This window comes from Aristolochia californica, unplaced genomic scaffold (assembly GCF_029961685.1).
Source record: "Aristolochia californica isolate CCGP_79_NKW_82.1479 unplaced genomic scaffold, dmAriCali1.0.hap1 SCAF_4, whole genome shotgun sequence".
NCBI lineage: Eukaryota > Viridiplantae > Streptophyta > Magnoliopsida > Piperales > Aristolochiaceae > Aristolochia > Aristolochia californica.
In genome coordinates this window covers 47,632,728-47,658,826 of record NW_027182103.1, presented here as the reverse complement: position 1 = coordinate 47,658,826, position 26,099 = coordinate 47,632,728, and the positions used below count along the sequence as shown (strand labels likewise).

Here is a 26,099-nt window from a genome sequence, read left to right as displayed (position 1 = left end):
TTTTAACCAATTCTCATATATATATATATATATATTCGATTTATTTGGATATAATTAATGTGTTAATCTATATAGAATTGTATGGAACTTGGAGTTAGGTTAATTTCAAAAAATGCTTATAAAAACCTTATGAAATAAGATTCATCTTATCATCCTAACAACTACCACACTAGGAAAATAAATAATCTTTAACAAAGGGAGAAAATCTTATTAATCATGTTACATAGTCTATTTATATACAATCACAAACATTTTTAACTGAACCAGCTGAGAGTTTCTCTTTCATTTTCCAAGTAATTAAAAAGAGTCATACATAGATAGTGCATAGAGTGTGTGTTACAAAATTAAAGGATGAAAATCTCATTACTCATGTTATGGACTCTATTTATATACAATCACGAATATTTAAAACTGAACCTATTGAGAGTTTATCTTTTGTTTCAAATAGTCAAAAAGAGTCGGGCATAGATAATGCATAGACTGTGTTACAAAAAATACAAAGATAAGACATAAAAAATTATTCTCGACAGGAAACAAAAATGACTCTAGTAAGTGTTTACATGATTGTTAGTACCCACTAACCCTCCTGCCACCAATTATTTTTCACGTACTTGCCTAGGTAAGTTAAGTATAGTTTTTTACTATAAGAGATGCAATTGAAATACTAAATAAGTTTTGTACCATAAATACTTACACAATCTCGATAACATTCCTATTGCATTTCCATTACAACTACACAAGTTATGGTAAAGAAGAACTGCAATGTAGTTCGACAAGAACTAACAGATTTATTAAAAATTCAATCCATGTAAAGTAGATAACCTCCTCTCTCTTCTCCACACACACATAGACTCACATATACGATTTTTCACACGAATGATGAATGGGTAAATAACTAACAAACCATTTTAGAACTACTAAATATGGATTTCAAGCATATCGAAACAACTTCAAACCTAGTTAAAAGCAAAATCAATCTATTAGCTTTTGAGCAATAATCCCTACTTATAGTTTGCTTTCATCCCACAACAAGACTGAATCACATACAAACAAACAATAGTAACCAAATAAAGCTTGTTTGTTCTTAACCATGTTATAAATATTCAGTAAATCCTGATGAAATATTTAGGATAAGTAGTCTCTTGGCACAGAGTATTAAGATGTTATTACAATTGTTTTATCTTTATTTCAATCAAATATAAATGTAATTCAGTTTTTCAAACCAAATACAAGACTTTAAGACGGCAAAAATATGTTTCTAATACCTCTTATACAATGTTTTTCATCAAGTATACCCATCCAAAAGACACTCTTTAAAGGGATATAACTGTTACAAGAACATGAGCTGGTTCTAACCACATCTCACTTCTAATTCATGACTGCAATATAAGCACAGAGCAGCAAAAGAAGACTCCATAAATTAACATAGACATTACATGTTGGATGTCAGTTCATTTTTTTAATTTTTATACGCGGACTTACCAAGCTTTGGAAGCCTTGCCCATGTTTTAATTTGCAAGCTATCCCAAAACTCAAGAAAACATAGCTGACTACCAAAGACTACAAAGCAAGCTTTGATTCTCGAACTAAATTGTCCTAGTCAATATTGTCTTTGTTGAGCAGGACAAAGCTCTCCATCCAAACCAGTGCTTCACTTCATTGCAGTTACACATCACCCATTACTCATTATGAAGTTCATAAAAGACAATAGTTGTGAAGCAAATTTGTTTTCAAGAGTCAATAAGACGGATGATTAGCTTGATGAAGTTGCATATAGCCTCTACCCCAGCATTTGCTATCAGTTATTTTGTTTTGGTTTATTTTAAAGCTGATTAGCTATCAGAATTTATCTGTTTATGATATCATATAACTGTAACTACTTCAGAAACAATTTAACCAGACTACATTGGTTGAGCAGAAGTGATGGAGGTATGAACCAATGCAGCTGAAGAAAGCAATGAATTTTGGATAGAAAAAAACAAAGGGAGGAGCAATGGATTCTAGAAATCGTACCTGGGTGAGAAAGAAAACAGAAAAAAAATAAAAAAAACGTTTCTATTCAAAGGCGTCTGTTAACAAATGATGTAACTTTGGACAAGCGAAAAACATCTGACCTTAAAAAGCATCAGAGTTGAGAGTCCGCGCGGCGGGAAACGAGAAGATTTGGCCAAACCTTCCCTCAGCCCCCAGGTTCCATGCATCTCCTCTCATTAAAGCCCTAGTGTGCCAGAAAAGGAAAAAAAACAGTCAAGAGGAGCTCCATTCTAGAGTTTTTCTGACTATTTCAATGGCACTCTCGGTACAGAAGTTTTTGCAAGAAGACGAGGAAACCGAGACTGGAACGCCCATTAGGTACGTCCCACTGACTCACCTCTATTCTGCTACTTCGCCTTGCATAAACACCAGCGGAGCCTCCATGTCAAAGAAAGTTAAAGCTCGGAAGCTCGAGCCCTTCGATGCCGAGGTCGAAATTCCCACTCAGAAACCCTCTCCGGTTCTCCGGGTTTATCAGCGGAGAGCGAGGAAGCCGCGGATTGAACCGGAAACAGGGGAGACCCAAAGAGACAATACTGAGAAAGTGGAAGTATTTGTTCGAGTGGCCGATGTTGATCAGAATGTGAATTTGGACAAGGTTACGGAGAATGGAAAAAGAAAGAGAGCAGAAAGAAATTGTGAAACTTCGAGATTGGGAGTGAATTCAAATAATTCGAGGGAGATGTCTGGGCGGACACGAGATAAGAGGGATTCACTGCGGACCGGGATGCTAAACTTTTTGAAGGATCGGGAAAAACCGAAGGGGGAATTAGGTTCAACTTCGGTTTCAACGAAGAAATGGGTCGAGTAAGTACTCATACTGTTAACTTTGTTTGTGTTTAAGTAATGTGTTTGAAACTGTTACTTTCAAAATCGACCTTCGTATCAAGTAAAGCTACTCTTTTCCCTCATGTTTTTTAGAAATTATCGAATTATATTGGTTGGAGATATGCTTCATGTCATCATAATTACTTACTCAAAAGTAATGCTATTGCAGGTTGAGTTTTGAAGATGTTGATCCTAATGTGTTTGTTGGATTGCCATGCAAGGTAAGTTCTCTTTTAGGAGTCTATCCTAATTTTCTCCTACTTTGGTTCTATTTGTACTCCTCACGACCATCATGCACTGGGATCAGCATGGTCTAGTCTTTTCTTTTGGATCTGATTTTAAACCCAAAAAATGTAGGTATATTGGCCACTAGATGATAGATGGTACACAGGTTCGGTTACTGGGTATAATTTGGAGAGCAACAAGCATCAGGTATGATTCTTCATCAAAATAGAATAGGACATGTGCTATTACAGTTTTGACATTTCCATGGTACTCTCATTAACTATCTTCATAGCTGAATGTGTTGTTGTGAGACCTCTTTAATCTCTGTCATTCATGGGTTTGTCAGAGAACTTTCTTTGTTTTTGTGTGCCTCTTTTTGGTAAGTTTCATCTTTTAAGAGTCTGGCAGCTGTGACTTTCTTGCGTGTATGGATCAAATGGGCATAAACGCAGTAATCCTCTTGGAATGCTCTTAATTAGTGCACGCGGCAAGCTTACGTGGCCTACTTCAACAAATAGAAGAGCCTTATAATGTCTGTGACTTTTCAAACTCCCATATTTGGTTAGGAAATCCCTTTTCTGATACTTTTTCAAACTTCAGTTTATTTTTACAACTCTTATAATTTATTGTTACTGTTATTATTATTTTTTTTATGAAAGTTATTGTTATTATTATTATTATTATTAGTTCTGGTACTAGTATTAATATCACTCTTTGTATTTCTACACTTCTCTTGGTAAAATTCCTGTATTTTTTCTCACTTGTATTTTTTTTTTTAAACTTCAAAAGTTTAATGAACGATGTTCACATAGTTGTTTGTGTAATGGCCTACCATTTTCACTGTAATATTGCTATGTCAACATTTACCTTACCCTGCATAATTTCATGATAAATGATAAAAGTTTACGCAAATGTGTTTGAAAAAATGGAAAGAGTGTATTAAAAAAATTGATGAGATTTTTTTGGATTTATTTTTTGAATGACTGTATACAGCATTTTGTAGGTAATTTATGCCAACTGACGTGAGAGTCCGTCAATTCATGAAGAGTGCTTAAAACCCGAACCAATCTGATGATTTCATCTACGTGATTGAAGTTCATGGGATTAGGCATTGTTCCACTTGCCATTCTCCTCATTTTTAGAAATTAAATTGTTATTTAGGAACAGATCAAACCCAAAACCTGGGCAACAAAGAGGCGAAGTGATTGTGGGATTTCAGCAATGTATCTTAAAGCTATTGCTTGTTTTGGAAGCATAAGTAATGTTGCTGAAAAGGAAAAAATGAAAACCAAAAGACTTGAAGTTAAGTTGTCTTGGGATGTACACGTTGCAAGTTCTATAATGACATCCATAATTGTCTTTTCAACCGAAATACGGACACATGTGGCATATCCAATGATTTTGGCGATTTTGCTACTTGAGCTGTGCATGCACTTTTGAAATTTTTTCTAGGTTTCATACAATATAAATGTGGATGTATGTAAACACGAGTATGTATGACCATATGTTAAGGGATATGAGATCTTTATTTTTTTAATGATGAACAAATTATCTGTTACATGTTAAGTTAATTGCAGAATGGTTCTGATATGTTATTTTCGAATGATAGATTGGTTATGATGATGAAGAGATTGAAACTCTGATTCTTTCAAAAGAGAAGGTGAAATTTCATGTTTCTCGCGAGATTATGGAGAGGCTAAATGTGAAGTGTAGTGTGACAAAAGGCGATAAGAACAGCCAGGATTATGATGAACTGGTTGCTTTAGCTGCTGCTTTTGATGACTGCCAAGAGTTTGAACCTGGGGATATTATATGGGCCAAACTTACAGGTTTGCTTGGAGAGTTATTTAATTTGTAGTTTCATTTTGATACGATGCTGTTATTTTTCATCTAAAACCTGGTCCCGATTGAAGTTATGTCATTGGGTAAATTTATTTTTCCAAAAAATGTAAAATTTGAAGTAAAACTCAAAACCCTGCAGTGGTGCCTCCATCTAGTGAGCTAAAATGTGGAAAGACAAACTATGGATGCTTAATTAATGCAATTTTTCAGAAGTCAGCTGTTAGAACATGTCGGTTTCATCCCTTAATTTTCCAAAATGACGACACTGCATTCTTTTATTTTTTTTGTTTTTACTCTTAAATACTGCATGTTATATTTACATTTCCTCCCTGCTTCCAGTCCCATGTCTCTATTGCTTCTGTAGTCATTATCCAAAATCAATGAGGAACATAAAGTGGTTTGTGAAATACTCCATAACAGCAGGTGGAATATGTAGCCTCATTGCGCCATGTTTCCATCTATAAGTCCAGTTACTGAATACTCTAAATTTTTGTCAATGAAATTGAATGTTTTAAATTCATAAGAAAGGGAAAAAGACGTTACCGATGTGTGAATGTTACTTTTTGGATTCCATTTCCTTATATAGTAAATCACTTTCTTGGCTTTGTGGGCAAAGTACATTATCGCTTTCATTATCTCATCTGAGTTGATTTCCTTATTAACTTATTCATACATTCTCTCTCCCTGTTGTTATTTTCTATACACTTATTCTTTTTTTAATAACACAAGGTGCCTTCAAGTTAACTTATTTTCTGGTGGTACCTCTACAGATGATTGACTGTTTTTACATGTCAAAGCCATTAGTTAATTTGTAGTTTTTCTTATCTTTATTAGGAAATTAGAAAACTCTCACGAAGAATCAATTGTATTATGATGTATATGTGAAACATTCACGATTCGTTAACATGACATTTGGTGCAAATGTTTTGGTATGAACAGTTGTATACATTTTGCTCGGTTCATGGATGAGGAGGCGGTGGACATATGATAATGTCCCTTTTTTTGTTTTTTTCTGTGGATTTGATATAAATATGCTACAACAACTTACTAAAACAGATGTGGACATACAATGTGGGCATGGTTGCGGTTGCAAAGTTAAATGGGCTTATAAAACATAATTTTCAGTTATACTTAAATCTGTCGCTATCTCTGTTGATGTGTCCTTTATTGGTCTTCAACAGGCAATTCACTTTATTAAGTTCCTTTCACTTTCTGGGGTGTATAAGGAGAATGCAGGTCATTTACATTGATTAATATATATATATATATATATATATATACCGACTAGTTTAGATATATTCGATTTTTTTAAGCATATATTGTAGTTTGAGTCTAGATGAGGAAGCTGTGGACATATGATAATGTCCGTTTTTTGTTTTTTTTCTGTGGATTTGATATAAATATGCTACAATAACTTATTAAAACAGATGTGGACATACAATGTGGGCATGGTTGCAGTTGCAAAGTTAAATGGGTTTATAAAACATAATTTTCAGTTATACTTAAATCTATCACTATCTCTGTTGACGTGTCCTTTATTGGTCTTCAACAGGCAATTCTCTTTATTTAGTTCATTTCACTTTCTGGGGTTATAAAGGAAATGTAGATCATTTACATTGACTAATATAGATGTAGATATATGCTGACTAGTTTAGATATATATGAACTTTTGAAGCATATATGGTGGTTTGGGACTAGTGGTAGTTGCACACTTTAGAGTTCATGTCATCACAGCTAAGATGTGGTATGTGTGTTTTTCTGCATCCAAAAAGTTGTTAGTCTGCCCAGAAGAGGTAAAAATGGTGCACTCTATTGTGTTGATTTAGAAGTTTTTCAGAACTGTAGGAAAGAATTTTAATTGCTTTCTTTTTGCTTGTACCTCTTTGAATATCATGAATGAAATTCTGTTACACATTTGTCAATTGTCACAAAGAGCAATGTGTGACTTGATTTAATAAAATAATTTGGTTCAATCTGTTGACTGCAACTGGTCCACTAACCAAGCATTTGTAGCTGAAAGAAATTGAAAATCATGTAACTTGTGTAACTGACTAGGACAGAGAAGATCTTCTAGTTGATAGAGAAACTGATCTTTTGTCAAAGAACAGACGTATTGCTTTATGTTCCTTGTATGACTGAATGCAATATGGCAACGCTGGCCTGACTGTTGCTTTCATTAACAGGACACTCTATGTGGCCAGCAATTGTTGTTGGTGAGTCAAATGTTAGTGCGTGCAAGGGTTTAAAGCCAACAGCTGGAGAAAGATCTATACCTGTCCAGTTTTTTGGGACTCATGATTTTGCAAGGTTTGCTACCGACATTTGTTAATGCTGTTGACCAACTAGTTTAAGCTTCATTTAAGGTCTACACGGAGACCCTGAAATGATTTATATGGCTTATTGCTTAAGCCAGACTTTCAAACTCAATCATTCTTTTTCTGTATTATTTAGGATTAGCATGAAGCACATCATATCATTTCTTAAAGGACTGCTTTCATCTTTCCATATGAAGTGCAAGCAGGCTCGTTTCTGTCGAGGCTTAGAAGAGGCAAAGATGTAAGTATATGTTTGAAATTTTAAAATTCACAATCATCCTGAAGGAAAACAGGTTGTCTTCTTGTCAACAAAATAATTGCACTTCTTTTTTATCTTTTTGCTTGTTATTTTTCTATTTCTCATTAGGTTTGGCATAAGTTCTTAGCTACTGGTTTGGGCAATTCTTGTCAATCACTACAGGGACTAATTTTTTGATAATCTTGTAAATAGTTCTCACTGATGATTTTTGAAGCCCTAAGCCCTTTTGAAAAAAATATGCATGTTTTTATCTTGCTTAAAGAATTTACTGTTTTTTGCTATTCAAATTTTTTTCTATTTATTTTATCTATTTGATCAACTTCTCATAGGATTTGATACAATCAGGCCCAAAAATTTCAACTCCACAGTTTTTTTATATTTATATTTATTTTTTTCATTTAAACTACTTCAAAACTTAGAGAGACTCTGATTGGATTTTTTTTGTTATTTTGACCTAAGAAATGTTACAGAATCGATAAGCTCCATACAAGCTTAGAGAGGAAATTCAAACATAGATGAGATACAAATAAAAATAATCCCCTTTCTGATTATTATGAAATAGAAATGAACAAATAATCGCCTTTCTCATTACTTTCAGAAGAAAAACAGAAGCAAAATATTCCTATAATCCACTTTCTGATTATTATGAAATAGAAACTAAGAAAAATAATCCCCTTTCTGATTATTATGAAAAAGAAAAAGAATCCCCTTTCTCATTACTTTCAGAAGAAAAACAGAAGCAAAATATTCCTATAGTAGTGTGACAAAAATATCTATCCAGTATCTGATTTATATTCTTTATTTTTAATAAAATCAATCTGCCATTCAATTTCTTTAATTCGTTGAAATGATTCATAAAAGAAGCGGCTATGTGGAGAAGAAATTTGGGCTGGGTTGATTGATGTTTGTTCCTGTAGACAATTTTGTTTATAGGAAAATCCAGCCGACTTTTACCAAGAGCTCTTTGATGAAGTATTATGCCAATCTTGGGTTTTCAAAATAATATGTAAATGATCAAAATTATCTGCAAAATGCTGGTGTTAAGGGTTTTCAAGAAGGTCTAAGCAGTTGCACTCTACAACTATAATTAATTTTTCCTTTTGAGGCGGATTCCTTAAGGCAAACAATTATAGCTAGTGCCTCAGCTTCTTTCAATCACCAGCCTTAGTGTGCCAAAATGAGTTCTCAAATTGGTCTTTTACTCTTATGAACTGCTTCTCACCACCTGAACTTGGATTGCCAAGTGATGCCTCCTCTTTCATAATTGGGATCGTCATGTTATTTAGCATGTTCTAGAAGTATATTCATATTCTTAAGTGTGGCCCATGGGTTCAATTCACTCTATCTGCTGCTGTTGCTGTTATTATCCTTTGTATGCATTTCTTTTTCATCTTCTATGATTGTATTAGAAAATGTCCAAAGTTTAAACTTTGGGTTATTGCCAGATATCTGAGTGAACAGAAGCTTCCAAAGAAAATGCTTTGGTTGCAAATTGGTATCCAGGCTGACGATGGTGAGAGTGGAACTGATGAGGAAGAAGAAGTTGTTGATTCTGGTGAAAATTTGTCAGGAGATGAAGGCGTTCAGGATTGCATCTATCCTTTAAAAATTGGAGATCTTCGTGTCATTAGCCTAGGTGAGTTTTAGTTTCTTTTCCTTTTGTTCCAGAGAAGGAATCTTGTATATTTTCCAAAAATTGCAACTTGTGATCTGCATTTAGGTGCATTTGCTTTTGGAAGTTGTTGACAAATATTTGGGAGTTGATGCTTCGAAGGATTAACTTGAAGCAAAATAAAAAACAAATGAAGAAAAAAAAGTAAAGAGAAAAAACAGAAAGGCATTTGCTTCTTTAACCTAGACATTACTTATTCTTCTCATGAACAATTAATCTGCAGGAAGAATTGTTCGAGATTCAGAACATTTTCACAACAAGAAATACATCTGGCCTGAAGGATTTAAAGCTGAGAGGAAATATACATCAACTACAGGTACTTCATGTCTTATACCTATATTAATTCTCTGTGCTTCATATTGAGCTCTATTTATCTGTTCATTGCTATTCTGTCCATCCATGACACTTCTCTTTTTGTTTGCAGATCCTTGTAAAAGTACCTTTTATAAGATGGAAGTATTGCGAAATCCCCAGTCAAAGGGTTGGCCACTATTTAGAGTGACATTGGATAATGATTTGCAGGTAGGTGTTTGCGGTTCACCAGGTATATCAACTTCCATGTTATCTTAGGTTTTTCTTAGAGTTTCCCTTATAGGCCCCAGATACAGCTTCCCACTCAGGTTAGGGTTAGGGATCGGGGCATGAGCATGTGTAGCCTAAAATGGCCCTATTGATAAACTTAAAAGGCTGATCAGCCTAATCTGAATCAGGTAAATCTGCCCTTTAAGTCCTTGTTGTTACTTTGGGCATTTCTGAACCTGCTGTGTATATTTAGCTGATAATCCCTACTTTTTGAAAATGCCAGAGTTCATATATTCCTAGCTTGTTTGCAGTTTACCCTGGAACTACAGAGGCATGCCAGAAATCTTATTCTGTGTACAAAGGCATGCCAGAAATCTCGTGGCTCTCCGTACCCCAGCATATACAGAATGTATACAAGCATTTCTGAGAAGCAAGTAGAGTGGGACCCCTTGAGTTTTGTCATAACTGATGTTGTTTGTATTCTCTTCCTTCTAAAGATAATTCTGGCACCACTTGATTATTCCCTTGTGGAATTGCGAATTAATACTCCTAGTTTTTCATCCCTCAGAGCCTGTCCGTGTCCCTTATTAATTGGCTTTCTATATCCATAGTCTTAGTTCATTATTCTGTTAGATTTTTTATGTGCTAACTTTTGTTTCGAAAAAGAGTGAGGATTCATTAAGAGATAGAATATGCAAATTACAAAGGAGGTCAAAGAACAAGAAGCCCAAAGAAAGCAAAACACAAATGATTAGCCTGTGCCAAGTGGAAAGGTCTCACCCACAACAACGTGTTGTGGAGAAACTCCACTTATAACTAAAGAATCAACCATAAAACTTGCACTTCGGATGTATATGTTAACTTTTACTCTCCTGTCCTTTCAATTGCAGATAGCTGGATCTACTCCATCTGCTTGCTGGAAAAAAATTTACAAGAAGATAGATTCATGTAAAGCTTTGTGTAATGGCTCACATACCAAAGAAGGAGAATTGAGTGGAACACACAAATCTGGTTCTTACATGTTTGGTTTCTCCAATAAGAAAATTTCAAAACTTATACAGGTAATCCATTAGTTATACTTTCATGTTATATAGTAATCCTGGATATAGCATTTCCTTTTCTTCTAATGTTGCTCTTAACATGTTTAATTTCATCTAGTACATAGACCATCTTCTTCCATGTTCAATATGTTCAGCTTGCAACTATGGACTTTTTCTCGCAGGACCTACCTGGTTCCAGATTATGGTCAAAATCTACACGTAGTGGTCTATCATCTAAGAGTAATCTGGATCAACCGGCTGGTTACAGACCTGTTCGTGTTGATTGGAAGGATCTCGATAAGTGTAATGTTTGTCACATGGATGAGGTATGAAACTCTTAGATGCTGATACTGTTGCAACTGGTCTGTGTAGTTGGGAACCTAATTGGTTAAACTTTGACAGTGGTATTTTCTTCATGCAATTGGTTTGCAGATCATGTGGGAAAGAGGGAAATTAATTTTGATCCCTTGGTGATATAATGTTTTGATCACTGGGAAAGCTGTACTTCCTTCAGTTTGATGAACACTTGACTAGTATGGAGGAGACTTTATCACATTCTCTAAATTAGGATATTTTGGAGGAATCTACTTCCGTTGATTATTTACAATCCCTATTTGAAAGAGACTTTAACACAAATAAAAGCCACCGACACAAGGAAAATGATTACATTTCTCCAATATTTGGTTGTGTGGGTTTGAATCTTGATTTCAATGTCTCCGGATTTTTAGATGCCTTCACTAAAAAAAAAGTAAGGTGCTGTTGAAGCTCTTGTCATGTCTTATTCTCTTAATAGTGCTTTAAATTCTCCATGGTTTACGCTTTGCATGGATAAGTAAATATCTGACTGTACTTTCATAGAGTCCTGTCCTTTCTTGAAAGCTTGACCTTATGTAATGTGAAAGTAAGATCAGCAACTTGCATATGACATTAGAAGCCAACCCTTTAGAAAGATCACTCTCCTGGTTCTTGTTAAGAATCAGTTATCCATCATTTTGTAACCTTGTGGATATTGAGCACCCACAAAATTTGTTTCTTGCTCTGTGGTATGATTTGAACAATTCTTTGTGCATAGACTCTGCTCTCTCATTCTTTCTCTTTGTTTGTCTCTTTTAAATGGTTACATGTTCCTACGTACACTCTTATTAATTGTGATGTTATTGGATATGTTCGTGTTGTTAGGAATATGCCGACAACTTGTTCCTGCAATGTGACAAATGTCGAATGATGGTAAGACTACATTATTTCTAGATATGTTTTCTCTTTTATCTATTCCTCTCTCTCTCTTTCTCACTCACTCACTTATTCATAAACTACTGATGTCTTCTCAGGTGCATGCTAGATGTTATGGTGAAGAACCAAAGGATGGTGTACTCTGGTTATGCAACTTATGTCGGGATGGGGCACCTAGGTGCCCTCCACCTTGCTGCCTTTGTCCTGTTACTGGTAGTTGCTTGCCTCAAAAAGATCTCTGCTGATATGAAGGTTTAGATAATGGTAGCCTAACAGGTCTGGAATTGATATTCTTTCAGGGGGTGCTATGAAGCCTACAACTGATGGACGTTGGGCTCATCTAACTTGTGCCATGTGGATTCCTGGTTTGTACTTGTATAGTGTAGATTTTGTTCTTCACAATCACTAATCAGCCTATATATTTTTGATATTCACTTCCTCAATTCTTCTGCAGAAACTTGCCTTCTAGATGTCAAGAAAATGGAGCCTATCGATGGGCTTGAAAGAATTAATAAGGTGTTTTTTCCTCTATTTTATTTTCACTTGGATTCCTTTTATTCAAAAATATTTTTATGTTATGCATTTCTTTTGTTTTTAACTGTTGCAAAAACTCTGAGCAAGGCGAGTATTTAACTCTGTCTTAACTCTGTCCTATGTTAATAATCTCTTCAGGACCGTTGGAAGCTTTTATGTAGTATTTGTGGTGTTTCTTATGGATCTTGCATCCAGGTGAGTTCTTGGTTTATCTAGATACTTAGTGTGGTTTCATTTTTCTCTCTTCCATTAGAATACTCCATTTACTTTTGTATTTGTAAGTTTAACGGTTTGTTTATTACCACTATGGCTAAAATGATACTTGTTTGACCTTGCTGCTGTCATTGTTGTGATATTTATGATTGAATTGGAAATAGCAATGGGCTTTTAGAGAGATAGAATGCCATGGATAGAGATTTATAGATAATGATTAATTTCTCTTGCAACTTACATAATTACAGAAATCCCTGTCTGGATTGATATGTCATCCTTTGGGTTTTGATGGAAACAAATATAATGTAAAATTTTGAAGCAAAGCCTTAATTTGATCTAACAGAGTATAGGAAGACACAGGAAAGGGTTTTTTATAAAACAACATTTAGCTATTATGCTTTCTGTTCTACTTGTGCTGCTCTTGGGGACATTTGATAAATAATAGAGATCACCCCCACCTGGTCAGGTCATGCTCATGTGTGGCGATAGATATCAGGTCATGCTCATGTGTGGCGATAGATAATCTTATCCTTTGAATCATTTACCATGTGGACAGCTATTTAGGATGACAGTCTTGTTTAGGACATGGGTAAATTTTGAATGGAAGAAAAACAAATGACAGTAAAATCTTGCCAAAGGTTACAAATTAGAGGATGATTAAAACAGGGATTATTGGATTTTGTAATGTTCTGCTTAATGAAGCTACCTCTATTTGTCAGGGTTTTATCTATTTTTTGCATCTGATACTTTAGTTGGCAAACTTTGGAAGCTGGTTCTATTTTTTAATCCATTATGTCTTGTTCTATGCCACTCTTTTATTCTTCCTGCGAATGATGTAACATAAGTACATTGTGTACGATAGTATTTGGACGTTACAAAAGATACATGGTGCCTGTGCTCTCAATATACAACATTTGGTAGTTTTCCTTAATGTTTCTATTTAAATTCTTGTAACTGACTGAAGTAGCTTACAGTGTTCAAAGAGTACTTGTCGTGTAGCATACCATCCACTGTGCGCACGTGCTGCTGGTCTTTGTGTCGAGGTACCTTCCTTATTCTTCTTTACTTTGCCTCATAGCTTTTTCTCTGGATGATATATGAAATTGCTTGTTTTATTTAGGGTTGTTTTGTTCCTTTTGTTAAGTACCCAAAATAATAATATCTTCTCCTGTTCTCTGTTTTTGCTTTTTTGTGTTCAGACTGAATAATCTTGTACTATTCTTGTGCTTGACACAAATGATTGTGAATTTATTTAAAAAATGATAATATTTTAACTTTTTCTCCTGTTCTCTGCTTTGCTTTGTATTCAGACTGGATAATCTTGTATTATTCTTGTGCTTGACACAAATGATTGTGCATTTATTTTAAAAATGATAATATTTTAACTATTATTACTATTGGTAGTAGTTAGTTTCATAATATTGTTATTGTTTCTTATTATTACAAAAAATTTACTTTCATTTTCGGATCTGAGATTTTTGTTTCATGTTTAGCTTGAGGATGAGGACAAACTTCATCTCACGTCAATGGATGAAGATGAGGATCAGCAATGTATTCGCTTACTTTCCTTCTGTAAAAAGCACAGACAACCATCTAATGAACGCCCGAGTGGTGTGGAAGGAAAGATGCTAGCTGCTCGAAATTGCTCTAGCTACATGCCTCCATCTAACCCATCAGGCTGTGCTCGAACTGGTTAGAAGCCTTCTGACACCTATTAACACTAGCTTCTTTTCTTTTTCTTCTTCTTCTTCTTCTCTCTTCTTCTTTTTTATTTTATAAAAAAAAAAACACTAGCTTCTTTTTGTCCTTCACCTTTTTACATTGCATCACTGAATCTGGAGATCATACGATTCTCAACAGGATATGCTAGCCTGGCTCAGCCCTCAAAAAGTTACCTAGACTTGCTTCATAACAAAATGTTTTTCTGAAAGATCCACAAGGGAATCATCTTTCTACTTTTTATTTGATTTCTTAATCCATGTCACTTAGATTCTTAAGGGCACAGTTAGATTTGGCATGCAAATGGTCACGTAAATTTGATACTGAGCCTGGAAAATGATCTGATTTATTTCATAATTTTCTGTGTTTTGAACCTGTTGTTGTGTAAGTCTATTTAATGTATGAAGTTTATGTTCTCTGTTCTACTTTCCACTTTGGGTTTGTGAGCAGAGCCTTACAATTTCTTGGGAAGAAGGGGGCGCAAAGAGCCTGAAGCCCTTGCTGCTGCTTCTGTGAAACGGTTATTCATTGAGGATAGGCCATATTTGGTTTCTGGCTACCTTCAAAATAAGTCCCTCCGGATTTTACCTTCTAGCAATGAACTTGTCCTCACAAGTTTTTCCTCAAGCAAACAGAAAATGAGAAGTTCTCACCCTGATACTGTGGAGAATATTCTTTCTATGGCTGATAAATACAAACATATGAAGGAAACCTTCCGGAAGAGGCTTGCTTTTGGTTAGTGCTTTTCTCTTAAAGATATATTTATACAACTTACTTTTAATTAGCATCTGTTTCCTTGACTACAATGCAATTGAAGTGTACAAGTATTTTGTATTCAACATTTAAAATGCTTCAAGTCAATTATTTCTCTGGCTCAGATTCATGTTTGATAGAAGAATTACATAATGTTTTTCAACTTACAACAATTGCCTTTGTTTACTAAAATACTTCCATTTGTGCAATACTCTGTCCTTGGTATTATGTTACTATTTTAAAGAACATGTCATCTACATACATTTTATTAGCCTTTCGTACTTTCTTCTGCTTCTTATTTAGGAAAATCAGGCATTCATGGATTTGGAATCTTTGCGAAGCAAGCACATAAAGCTGGAGACATGGTAACTTTATTTGAACATAGTGCATTTATTTGGCCTTGCATTTATTTTGTACACACTTAAGTACTTCCTTTACTAGGTCATTGAGTATATTGGTGAGCTTGTTAGACCGCCAGTGGCAGATCTGAGGGAACATTTTATTTACAATTCGTTGGTGGTAAGCTCTTCTTCTTACATTTCATTTCTTACAAATAGACTGTTCGTTGTTGGTGTTTAGTTTGTTGAAGTGCCTGATTACCCCCTTTGCACTTTTTTCTTTTTTTTTGAAAAGGGCGAGAATTTTATTCCAAGCAATGCTTACAGGAATAAAATCTTAGGAAGGGGGTCCCCTTACAACAAAGGATTGGAGGGACATCCCTTTTTTAAAAGATTCAGCCACACTATTAGTTGATCTCTGAACATTAGTCCAAGTACATGAAATTCTGCTACTCAGCTCATGATTTCATAAAAAAGTCTACCAATGCTTCCAAGTATCCGAATAAGAAGCAATGGAGATGCCATCATTATTTCTAAAGATGCCACTAGTACCCGCAGGGCCTGGGTTGCCAATAGCACTTAATCAAAGTTTAGTTTGGATGGTGCCTCTGGGTGGGGGAATCCACATTTTTTCAATTTCGGGGTGAAGTCGTTTGTAAAACCAGATGCCAGTTGTTCCTGATGATACCTCCGGTCAGAGATTGGAAAAGTTTGTGTGCTGGTCCAGGCAAGAGTAGAGCTGGAGATGGTCTCTATGACCCTCTCAAGGCTGTTCAGTTTGTTACCAAAGCTTCTGATGTTGCTTTCAACTCGAAGTCCCCAAGGATGTGGCGAGGCAAACCGACAAGAGAGCTTTGCCAGTTCTGGGAGCCGAATTTCATCGCTCCAAGAGATGAGGTTATTGATGGAATTGGGGGGCAAGTTTGAATTCCCAACTTAGGAAATGCATCCAGACATGCGAAGCAAAACGGCAGTACATGAGAAGATGGTTAATGTTTTCCTATTCGATGTCACAGAGGGTGGAGAGAGTGAGTGATGCTGGACCCCCTTAGGTTGTCTTATGCAATAATCCTCCCCAAGCTGCAATCCAAATAACGAAATTTATATTGGCTGGAGCAGATAATTTCCAGGCATTGAGAACAAGGTGCCATGAAGAGCTGTTCCATTTATTCTGGCATAGTAGATGAAGCTGACAACTGACCATTGTCAGAGGGGGTCCCTATTAGTCTATACACTTGCCACATTCAATGGATCAAGTTTCTCCATGAGTCTCCCCACTTCATCTGTCTCTACATCATTCAGGCCTCTTCGGATGCAAAGGTCCTTGATCACAGACATCATGTCCAGCTTTCTTACCTCATTGATCTTCAGGGAAGGATTAGTGGATAGATAGAATATTGATCTGTAGGCATCTTTGATACTAATACCAGCAGTGAGTCCAGAATTTAACTGTCCTTTTGGCCGATGTAGAACTTGGTCCCTTTCATGAAGTTAGAAAAAGGGGGAAGAGGGAGCACCATATGGCAGAGAGCCTTCTCCACCGGCCCCCTTCCAGCCACCAAGAATCATTCTGGAGACCCAGCTTGTGGGCAATGATGTCCCTCCACGCTGCTCCTCTACGAGTGTTAGATTTTCATAATCATTTGAGCAGCAAGGCTTTGTCAGTTTCCTTGATCGATCAGATTACCAATCCCCCTAAATTCTTGGGCTTACATACTTCAGTCCAATTCCTGGAGTGGTGCCTAAAGTCATCTGTTCCCCTGCGCTAAATAAATCTTCTCTTTATCTTCTCGATTTTATTTGCAATGCTGACGAGGCATGGAAGAAAGAAAGGAATTACAGTGAAAGGTCAGCCACACAAGAGCTGAGTATGGTGAGCTTACCAGCTCTCCAAAGGAGCTTTCCTTTCCATGTGGATAGCTGCACCTCCATCTCCTCAACCACTGGCAAACATAAGTGTTTGCTTGGTCTAGTAGCAAACAAAGGGATGCCTAAATAAGTTGCAGGAGTGTAGCATATGCACCACCCATCATAGAAGCCAGTCACCCTCCATTTTTTCCCCATATTTTAGCCAAATAGAGAGGACTAGGGGTGTCAATCTTATCCAATTATCCAATTTTTTGTCTGTCTTTTATTAAATTGAATGTTATGGAACAAAAATCTTACCCGTATATGTAATCAGGTAGTTTTACTTGTTTACCCATTTATTAAACGAAACGGAATGGGGCAATACCTATTCCATACTTGTTTACCTGATTACTGATTTTTGTAGGGGTGTTATTATAATTTTTTACATACCTATGAGGGAAGGACTTTATTATGTACACTATTATATGACTTTTTATTGTCGTTAGACATTATAAACATGTTGTAATATTTTTTTAATTTTAAATAATTTTATCTATATCATTATTATTTTTACTATTTTTTAGTTTAATTACTCGTTTACCTATTTATCCGGTCGGTAACTGGATAAATAAACGTAATTGGAATACCTTAAAATGTAATTGGACGAAGCAGATATGGAATACCAGTATGATAATTCAAATGATATACAAAATGACCTTATTCCGTGTTGGAAAACTAGTCCAAGGGCATTTTGGTCATTTCACCTCATTAGTAAATTTATTCTCTATATAATATTGTTCCTCATGTTGAATTATGTCTGTGGTTCAAATTTCATGTGCGTTGAACATATAGAATGAGAGATATAAAGAGATAAGGCATATGTAGTTAAGTAGGGACATTTTTGTAATTCATGAAGTCTCTCTTAATTAAATAGAGAGGGGGTCATGCACGACTCCCAACGAGCTCATATTTTGAGCCTTTCTCAACTCTCTCCTCTCTCTCTTCCTTCTCTCTTCTCTTCTACTTCTCAATCTTCTATTTTCACATTCCATTTTATCCGTATACCGTTTACAGCCCTTGAGAGGACTTCACCCAGTTGATCTTCTTCTCAATGGCTAATTCAAACAAATCTATATCCTTTGAATTTGGTCATTGTTCTCAATGCAGAAGACTGTCGTTTTGTCAGTGAATTGAACAATGGGGATGTCAGCACTTGCATTCCCGGCTGTGGGTTCCAACCATCCACTTCTTCTTGCTATGTACATCAAGCTATTATGGAATTCCCCCACAACATTGGAGAGTAGCGGCCAAAGGGGATCACCCTATCTAATGCCTCTAGCTCCTTTGAGATACTCACATATTGTACCATTGAGGAGAAGAGAGAAGGTTGCTAACGAGACACAGCTTTGTACCCATAATCTCCATCTTCTTCCAAAGCCTATCTTCTCAAGCATGGAATCCAGTAAAACGATTGACATGATTGAATCCTTTTCTGAGGTCAAGTTTTAAAGCGATCCTTGGGCCTCTCTCTTCTTAAGACAGTCAATCACCTCTTGAACAGTCATTGCCCAATCCGTAATACTTTTTCTAGTTAGAAAGGTGCACAGCTCCTTGTGTATGACCATGGGAGCACAACTTTCAATGTACTGGCCAGCAACTGGGTGATGATTTTGTAAGGGCTAGACACATTGGCATGAAGTCCTTGGAAGACTCAATTTGATCCTTCTTTGGGATCACAGAAATGAAGGATATGCTTGCTGGCTTGCCTCTAATGCATTTGATCATGACCAGGTGCATAAAATAAACAAATGTTGCTGAACCACCTTATTTTTATTTTTGAATTCTACCTTTCAAACTTGACATATGCAAAGGTTGATTTGCCTGTATTGCACAATTTTCTCTAAGTAGAAATTAAAGCATTTTTTAGGTCTTAGGTTAAGCTTTCTGAGAAGCTGCTTGATGGGTCCTCAGTCACTATGAAGCTAGTCCTCTTCCCTTCTACCTCATGAGAAAGTTGCTGGAAAATGCCTTCAATTCCTTGTTAAAGCCCTGGTTTGTCTCATCTAGTTATAAGTGGTTGCGTGGTAATAGGTCTGCTGATTGTGTGGTTGGTTGTCTTGCTACTGAAGGGGTTGATCACTGATTTCTCATTGTTATAACTGAACCTTTAAGCTTTGTTCTTTGCTTGATGGTCTTCTGGCCTTTAATTGATATCACCTTTCTCAAAAAAAATTAAAAAAATTGATTCTCATTGAAATGTACCTGACTTGTTTACCATGTGTTCTTACAGTTTATATGATAGAGTTTCCAGAGAAAATTCCCGTTCCTTTTATTACCTATTCTTAATGATGAAAAGCAGTTCCATTAAAAAAAAAAAAAAAACTAATGAATGGAAATGCTTTTTGGAGCGTCGATTTCATTGCTATCATATTTCCCTTGTACAGGGTGCTGGAACTTACATGTTCAGAATTGATGAGGAAAGGGTTGTGGATGCCACTAAGGCTGGGAGCATTGCTCATTTGATCAACCACTCTTGTGAAGTAAGCTATGTTTATCCCAGTTAGCAGTATGGTCTTGCTTTATCTGTTTGCTTTTGTTGTGGGCTTTTTTCCCTTCTCTTTGCTTGTGACTTTTCTCATGAACTTTATTTGGTGATTTTGATGTTATTCATGTGGCAGTACAACTGCCAATACAGGATCCATTTATTAAGTCATATCAGCTAATTGGAATACTCTTTAAGTGTACTTCTTTGTTCTTACTTTCGATACTGTATGGACTTGGAAACTATTGAGTGATTTTAGGTCTGTGCATATATCTCTTATTTTAAGTCAGTGAGTTGTGTGTATTATGTTGATTTTTGGGTTTGCTAGTTGAATGAGTTGAATTAGAGTGAATGCTTTGTGAATAATCACTTTCATATGCCTATTGAAGCTATGATGGATTTATTTTTTAGTTTTTCTTTTTAGGGGGAAAAACAACTTGCTTGAATTTACAGATTTTTCAATTATAAGTTTTTTTGAGAATAAAGTGATTTTATTAAGGCCTGAGGGCAAAGCAGTAATACAAAAGCTAGAGAGAAGCGGTTGGCTGATCTCAATATATGGTTCCAGCTGGTTACAATAGTAGCAAGGTCCATTATCTCAAAGAGAAGGTGTCTCAAACCCCAAGGGGGTTGAGCATTCTTTCTATACCAAGTGATGATGACATGAGAGTCACCCTCCACAATCAAGTCAACTTGGAGATTATTTTGAATATCCTTAGACCATGGACGAGAGCCTCCAATTCAGCCTAGGTGGCATCAGCCAGTCCTAACGGCTCAGCATAAGAGTGAATGGTTGCACGAGTGCTTGTTCTAAAAGCTCCCCTGGATTGGCGTGCCATCGACGCTGTGGGCCACTCTGGTATTCTGATTGTTCTCTGGAACTCTAGCCTGGTCGACCTCATGGATCTCGGCCTTTGCCAGTTCTTGATTGGGCTGAGTTTTCATGACTGTTTCTCGGGATGCACCTGGGGGACTTGCTGGGGTCTACAGGCCCACCAGGTACCAGCAGCGTAGATCTTTTTGGGAGGAGCTTCACTCTGCTCCAGCTTTGGTTGGTGTCTTGGCTCATTGTGGGGGATTTTATTGCGATCAGATTTTGCAACAAGAAGTCTCCTCCTACCATCCGTATTTCCTCTTCCATGAGGAACTTTGCGGATTTCATCAAAAGCTCTGATTCCTTTGTCTGGAAAGACCTTCACTTGGTCGAATGGGAAGAGATAACCCATCCTTTCCAAGCTTGACTGATTTCTTGTGAGCGCTGACTGGCTCCAGCTTTATGGCAATGCTTCTGGCAGGGTTCTTAATCGTGTGGGATTTGACCAGTGCCCGATTCTCCTATCCACATCTTTTGGTAGACGGGGATCAACTCCTTTCCGGTTTGAGAACTCATGGATGCTAAATGTGGAATTTGATCATCTTTTGGCTAACTGGTGGTCTAGATTCATCGGTGGTGGCCGTGTCGACTGGGATCTCCCTCAAAAACTAAAGCTCCTCAAAGGCAAATTGAAGTCATGGGCTTCCAACATGAATTCCTCCCTTGATGCCAAGAAAGCTTCCCTCTTCTCCCAGATTGACATTCTGGATCAGACTAAAGAACAAAGATCTTTATTTTGAGTACCCTTGTTGGCCTAAGCTCCAATACCTTCATTTTTCCAAAATTTCCGTTGCCACCACTTCATCCTTGGAGCTTCCTTTCTCTGATTTGGAGATTGAGAAGGCTGTTCTTGGCCTGGTCTGTGATCGTGTGCCAGGTCCGAATGGTTTTAACGGAGATTTCTACCGCAAAGCTTGGCCCATTATTAAGTAAGACATTTCTAGTATGGTTCGGGGCTTCCAAAAGGATGGCATTACTTTCAGAAGCTGGGGGCGTCCTTTATTGCCTTAGTCCCGAAGAAGGCCAATGTTGTGCCGCCAGGTGACTTCCGGCCCATCAGTCTCATCTCCAATTCTTACAAAATTATTGCTAGGCTCCTTGCTTGGCGTTTGAAAACCTTCCTTCCCTTGGTCATCCATAATGGGCAGGACGCTTTCCTTAGGGGCATTTTGCTCAAAGAGTATTTACATCTCTATAATTACATTTTATAATCAAGAGCATAAATGTATTGTTCAGTTGCAATTTTAGTTAACGGATAAGAAGAAACAGGATGGTAGAGCAGGCAGGTTGGGCGTCCCTTGCTTTTGTTTCCTCTCAAGTCTCATCTTTCTTTCCCATATTCTTCTCTTATCTTTCTTCTTCCCTCATCTTAATCCCAATTATTGATAGTCATTAAACATTTTTGGAAAACAATGAGAATATCGTTAAGAAAGAAGAGGAAAAATACAAAGAATTATATGACAACATTTAGAAAAAATAAAAATGAACAAAAAGAAATACTAACAAAACAAGAAGCTGGTAAATGACATTGCATTACAGCAAGCAAGATAAAATACATGAAATAAAGGGAAATTGATCCATTACTGTATCTGAAGAGGGACAACATCTTCCACAATATTAAAAACAAAATATGTAAAATATATATATATATATATATATAAACAGAGAAAATAATAACAAAGATGATATTTACACTCACTGTCACTAGAGAGTCGGAGATGGCGTGCACCAATTTCTTCACAGCTCATAGAAAGGGAGAAATGGCAAATGAAGAAATTTTTTAACAGAAGGCTATTTCTCCCTTTTGCCATTTCCCCCCTTTGCTAATCATGGAGAAATTTAGGTTTTTGAAAAACTAACAGATTGGATTTTCTCCTCTGCACTAATCATGGAGAAATTTAGGTTTCTGAATAGCTAATAGATCAAAGATGACTTAATTGTCTATTCAGTGGCCTCCGTCGGCAACACCCAAATCCAGCAAAGCGAAGAAGAAACTGAAGAAGTTGAAGATCATGGCGGCTGAAATAGGAAACGCTTTTGAATATCTGGATACTATCGAGAGAAAATCGCGTTCCAGATATTCAGAATCGCCTATTTCTCCAGGATATGCTCAAAGTTGCTCAAAATCGACTGGAGATGGAAAGGTTTCAACGTCCTTCGGTCCCGACTCCCGACTCCTGACCCTAGGTTTAAGTAAACGAGCTGGTTCGCAAGCTCGCGAACTAAACCAAGCCTTGTTCGAGTTCAGCTCCTTTACTTAAACGAGTCAAAACCCGATCTCAAATCGTTTATTTGAACCAAACCTAGCTCGTCCTATTAGCGAACTGGCTCGGTTCAATGCCTCCCCTAATCATCACCAACAAGGAATTCAAAACAGGGAAGTACAAGACCTAAAAAAAGTTCAAAGAAATACTATGATGAAAATACTAGACTAAAAAGAGAAAGAAACTACATTCCTAGTTGCCCTTGAGAAAATTCACCCAATGAATGTTAAAACAGTTCATGCTCATGTCCAATTTTGAGATAGTTATGTTGGAAATCACAATACTTGTTGATTTTTTTCTCTATTATGCACCACTAACACTTCTAGAATCTCACCTTGGAGCATACCTAAAAGCTGTCATATACGAGATATACTTGGTGTAAACTTTATTTGGCTTTTGATTTCTTTGTGCTCTAATTCTATTTTGCATGCAGCCTAATTGCTACTCAAGAATGATATCTGTGCATGGGGATGAGCATATAATTATATTTGCAAAAAGAGATATTAACCAGTGGGAGGAATTGACATATGACTACAGGTCCCAATCTTCCTTTTTAACCTGTGCCTACCCCTCTTGGTCATCTCTCTTGCAATTATTGACTTTGGTATGTATTTCACCCTCAGGTTTTTCGCAATTGAAGAAAAACTTGCTTGCTACTGTGGCTTCACTAGATGCCGTGGAGTTGTTAATGATACTGAAGCAGAGGAGCAAGTTGCCCCGATACGTGTACCTCGTTCTGAGCTTGTTGAGTGCACTGGAGAGTAAATTGTTAGTAGACTTTAATCTTTACATATGAAAATTATGCTTGCCCATTTAAGTTACAAACTTTCTTAGTGGATGCAAACTGAAATTTCAATGCAACAGCTTCTTCCAAGGAAAGTGATGTAAAAAAAGAAAAAGATTTTTTTTGTGGTCATCCAGCTTAATTTGGAAAGAACTGACGTGCATTGGCATTTTTGGAATTAATTATATGCACTAAACTTTTCAGGGTATGCCAGTGTCAATCAGTTAGGACTAGAGCAAATAGCATACTGATATATCGGTCAATTCCATCTCAATATTGCAAGCTAATGTTAGGAAGCCTATTCACCAACTTACAAATTGGGGATGTTACAAACCCATAGCCAATGCGAGATTCTTACCCACTGAACCCTATTTACACCCAGGCCTAATAGAACAGAAGTGCGAATGGACATGAGACAGGAGCATACAAATGGGGCATAAGAGTGGAACAGAAATGAAATTTGGGAATTTGATAAATTGGGTCTGTTTCATACTAAAATTACTAGCCGTTGTTTTGAGGCCTATTCTCAATTTATAAGTCTGTGATCTGTCAAACCCTTTCTGGGGACTTTTACCTACTAACCTATGAAAAGCAGAAGAACCTCAAAAGGCAGCTTTACGGAAGCTAGGGTCCTACATTTTAACCACAATTGGGCAATCAAATAGTATGTAGTAGCTAAATCTTCTGCATTAAAATTTATTCAGCAGGTTTCAGATGTAGACGAAAATTACTAGCCACTAATACTATAGGACTTTGAGACCAAAGTTTTGGAGAGCCGGCCATATTATTATACTAGGTTGTGATCAGGTTACTGAGAAATATGAAACTTGAAATGGCTTTGTTGCCCTTAGAGCATTTGTCCACAAAACAAGCTTTTTGACTTTTCTGCTCATGTATAAATTATTACACATTGCCAGTATGAAACATCCATGGGTGGATTTGCTTCTGTTAAGGGGCTCTTCTTTTTCTTCTCTTTTCATCTCAAAGCTATGAAGTTGGCGTGATTGTAGCTGGTTCCAATCAGATTGCACCATAATTTAATACATATGATTTTGCATGCTCAGTTGGACTGGAATTGTTCTGTAAAAATCTAGATTTGGGTGAAAAAAAAGGAGAAAATATATTTCTGAAGAGCCTCAAAGATTTCGTTGGGAACTGTGCACGAATTCCCAGACTTCTTAAATAGGTGTTTTTGATTTACAAATTACAAAAATGCCCCTATACACTTAATAAACCTTAATCTCCTTATATCTCCCTAACTACCCATCCTATGTACATGAAAATTTAACCACTGATATAATTTAACATGCATAAAAAGATTACATAAAGAAAATTAACCACTGAAGTGGGAAAATGACCAAAATACCCCTGAAGTGGGAATGACCAAAATAACCCTGGATGTATTTTCTAGCATTTCTTTGTAGCATATTCTGTTATTTAGGGATCTCTGATGGATACAAACATTCAAAGTTATATCTTGTGTCATTATTTGGTTTATGTTGTATTTACTTGTACTTCTTTCTTGCAGCTTTGGATAAGAAAAGCTGACCACATTAAGTATTTGTAATCAAGTCAACACAAACAAGTCATTGATTTGCTTGCGATCTTTTCTGACATGCAAGTGAAAGTGCTTGTGAAACTGTAAGATACATAAAGGACATCAATCTTAAAATTAGGACATTGAATACTGGGGGGATTCGGGTTCTCTCAAAATTTCCTTCTTTATCCAGATTATATTGACATCAGTAACAGACTGTAAGAGGATTGGTTCTCAACATTGGAGCGTGTAAATACAGAACAGTGACCACCCCTGCAGGTTGTTTAGCTTCACTTCCTACTTCAAGTTAAAGGCTTGCATATCCTGAATTAATACTGTGGCACTTTGTATTGCAGATTTGACTTTATCATGCGAATTTCTTATGCCTCATCCAATTCCATTGTCAAGTTTATGTCATCTTTCTTCTACTTCTCTGGCCTCTTGGGTTCCTGAACTTGAGAGATTCTTGATGCTATTAAGGACAAATCTGCTTGTAATATGTGTAGAGTCACTGAAAACTTTCAGCTGTTGCATACTGTACTTCTTGATTTATATGAAATGCAACATTTCTTTTCTCTAGAATTTTAATGAGCATTACTAACAAAAAGTTCTGGAAAAACATGCTCTCTTTATGGTCTATTTTTTGTCATCTACCTAACAAGTGCAATGATTGGTAGACTCGGTTTTGATAAAGAGCAGGTTACAGCCCCACCCCCCTTCAGTATG

General features: G+C 36.5%; 1 protein-coding gene across 2 annotated transcripts; it reads left to right on the top strand.

Annotated features, from left to right (window-relative positions):
- The first annotated feature begins 2,211 nt into the window (after positions 1-2,211).
- LOC137962024 (histone-lysine N-methyltransferase ATX2-like) lies at positions 2,212-25,955 on the top strand. Of its 2 annotated transcripts, XM_068808724.1 has the most exons (27): positions 2,212-2,841; positions 3,032-3,083; positions 3,220-3,294; positions 4,697-4,916; positions 7,113-7,236; positions 7,381-7,485; positions 8,949-9,139; positions 9,399-9,491; positions 9,600-9,697; positions 10,588-10,758; positions 10,920-11,063; positions 11,917-11,964; positions 12,066-12,180; positions 12,267-12,332; positions 12,422-12,483; positions 12,640-12,696; positions 13,689-13,757; positions 14,208-14,406; positions 14,884-15,168; positions 15,490-15,551; positions 15,628-15,705; positions 19,817-19,912; positions 23,486-23,589; positions 23,676-23,820; positions 25,365-25,477; positions 25,567-25,652; positions 25,730-25,955. In XM_068808724.1, the coding sequence occupies exons 1-24, from the start codon at positions 2,288-2,290 to the stop codon at positions 23,815-23,817; spliced, it is 3,210 nt and encodes a 1,069-aa protein (XP_068664825.1). In that variant the 5' UTR covers positions 2,212-2,287; the 3' UTR covers positions 23,818-23,820; positions 25,365-25,477; positions 25,567-25,652; positions 25,730-25,955. The 2 variants fall into 2 exon arrangements, with proteins under 2 accessions (XP_068664825.1, XP_068664824.1); XM_068808723.1 differs by having other exon boundaries at positions 25,365-25,652.
- The last annotated feature ends 144 nt before the right edge of the window (positions 25,956-26,099 follow it).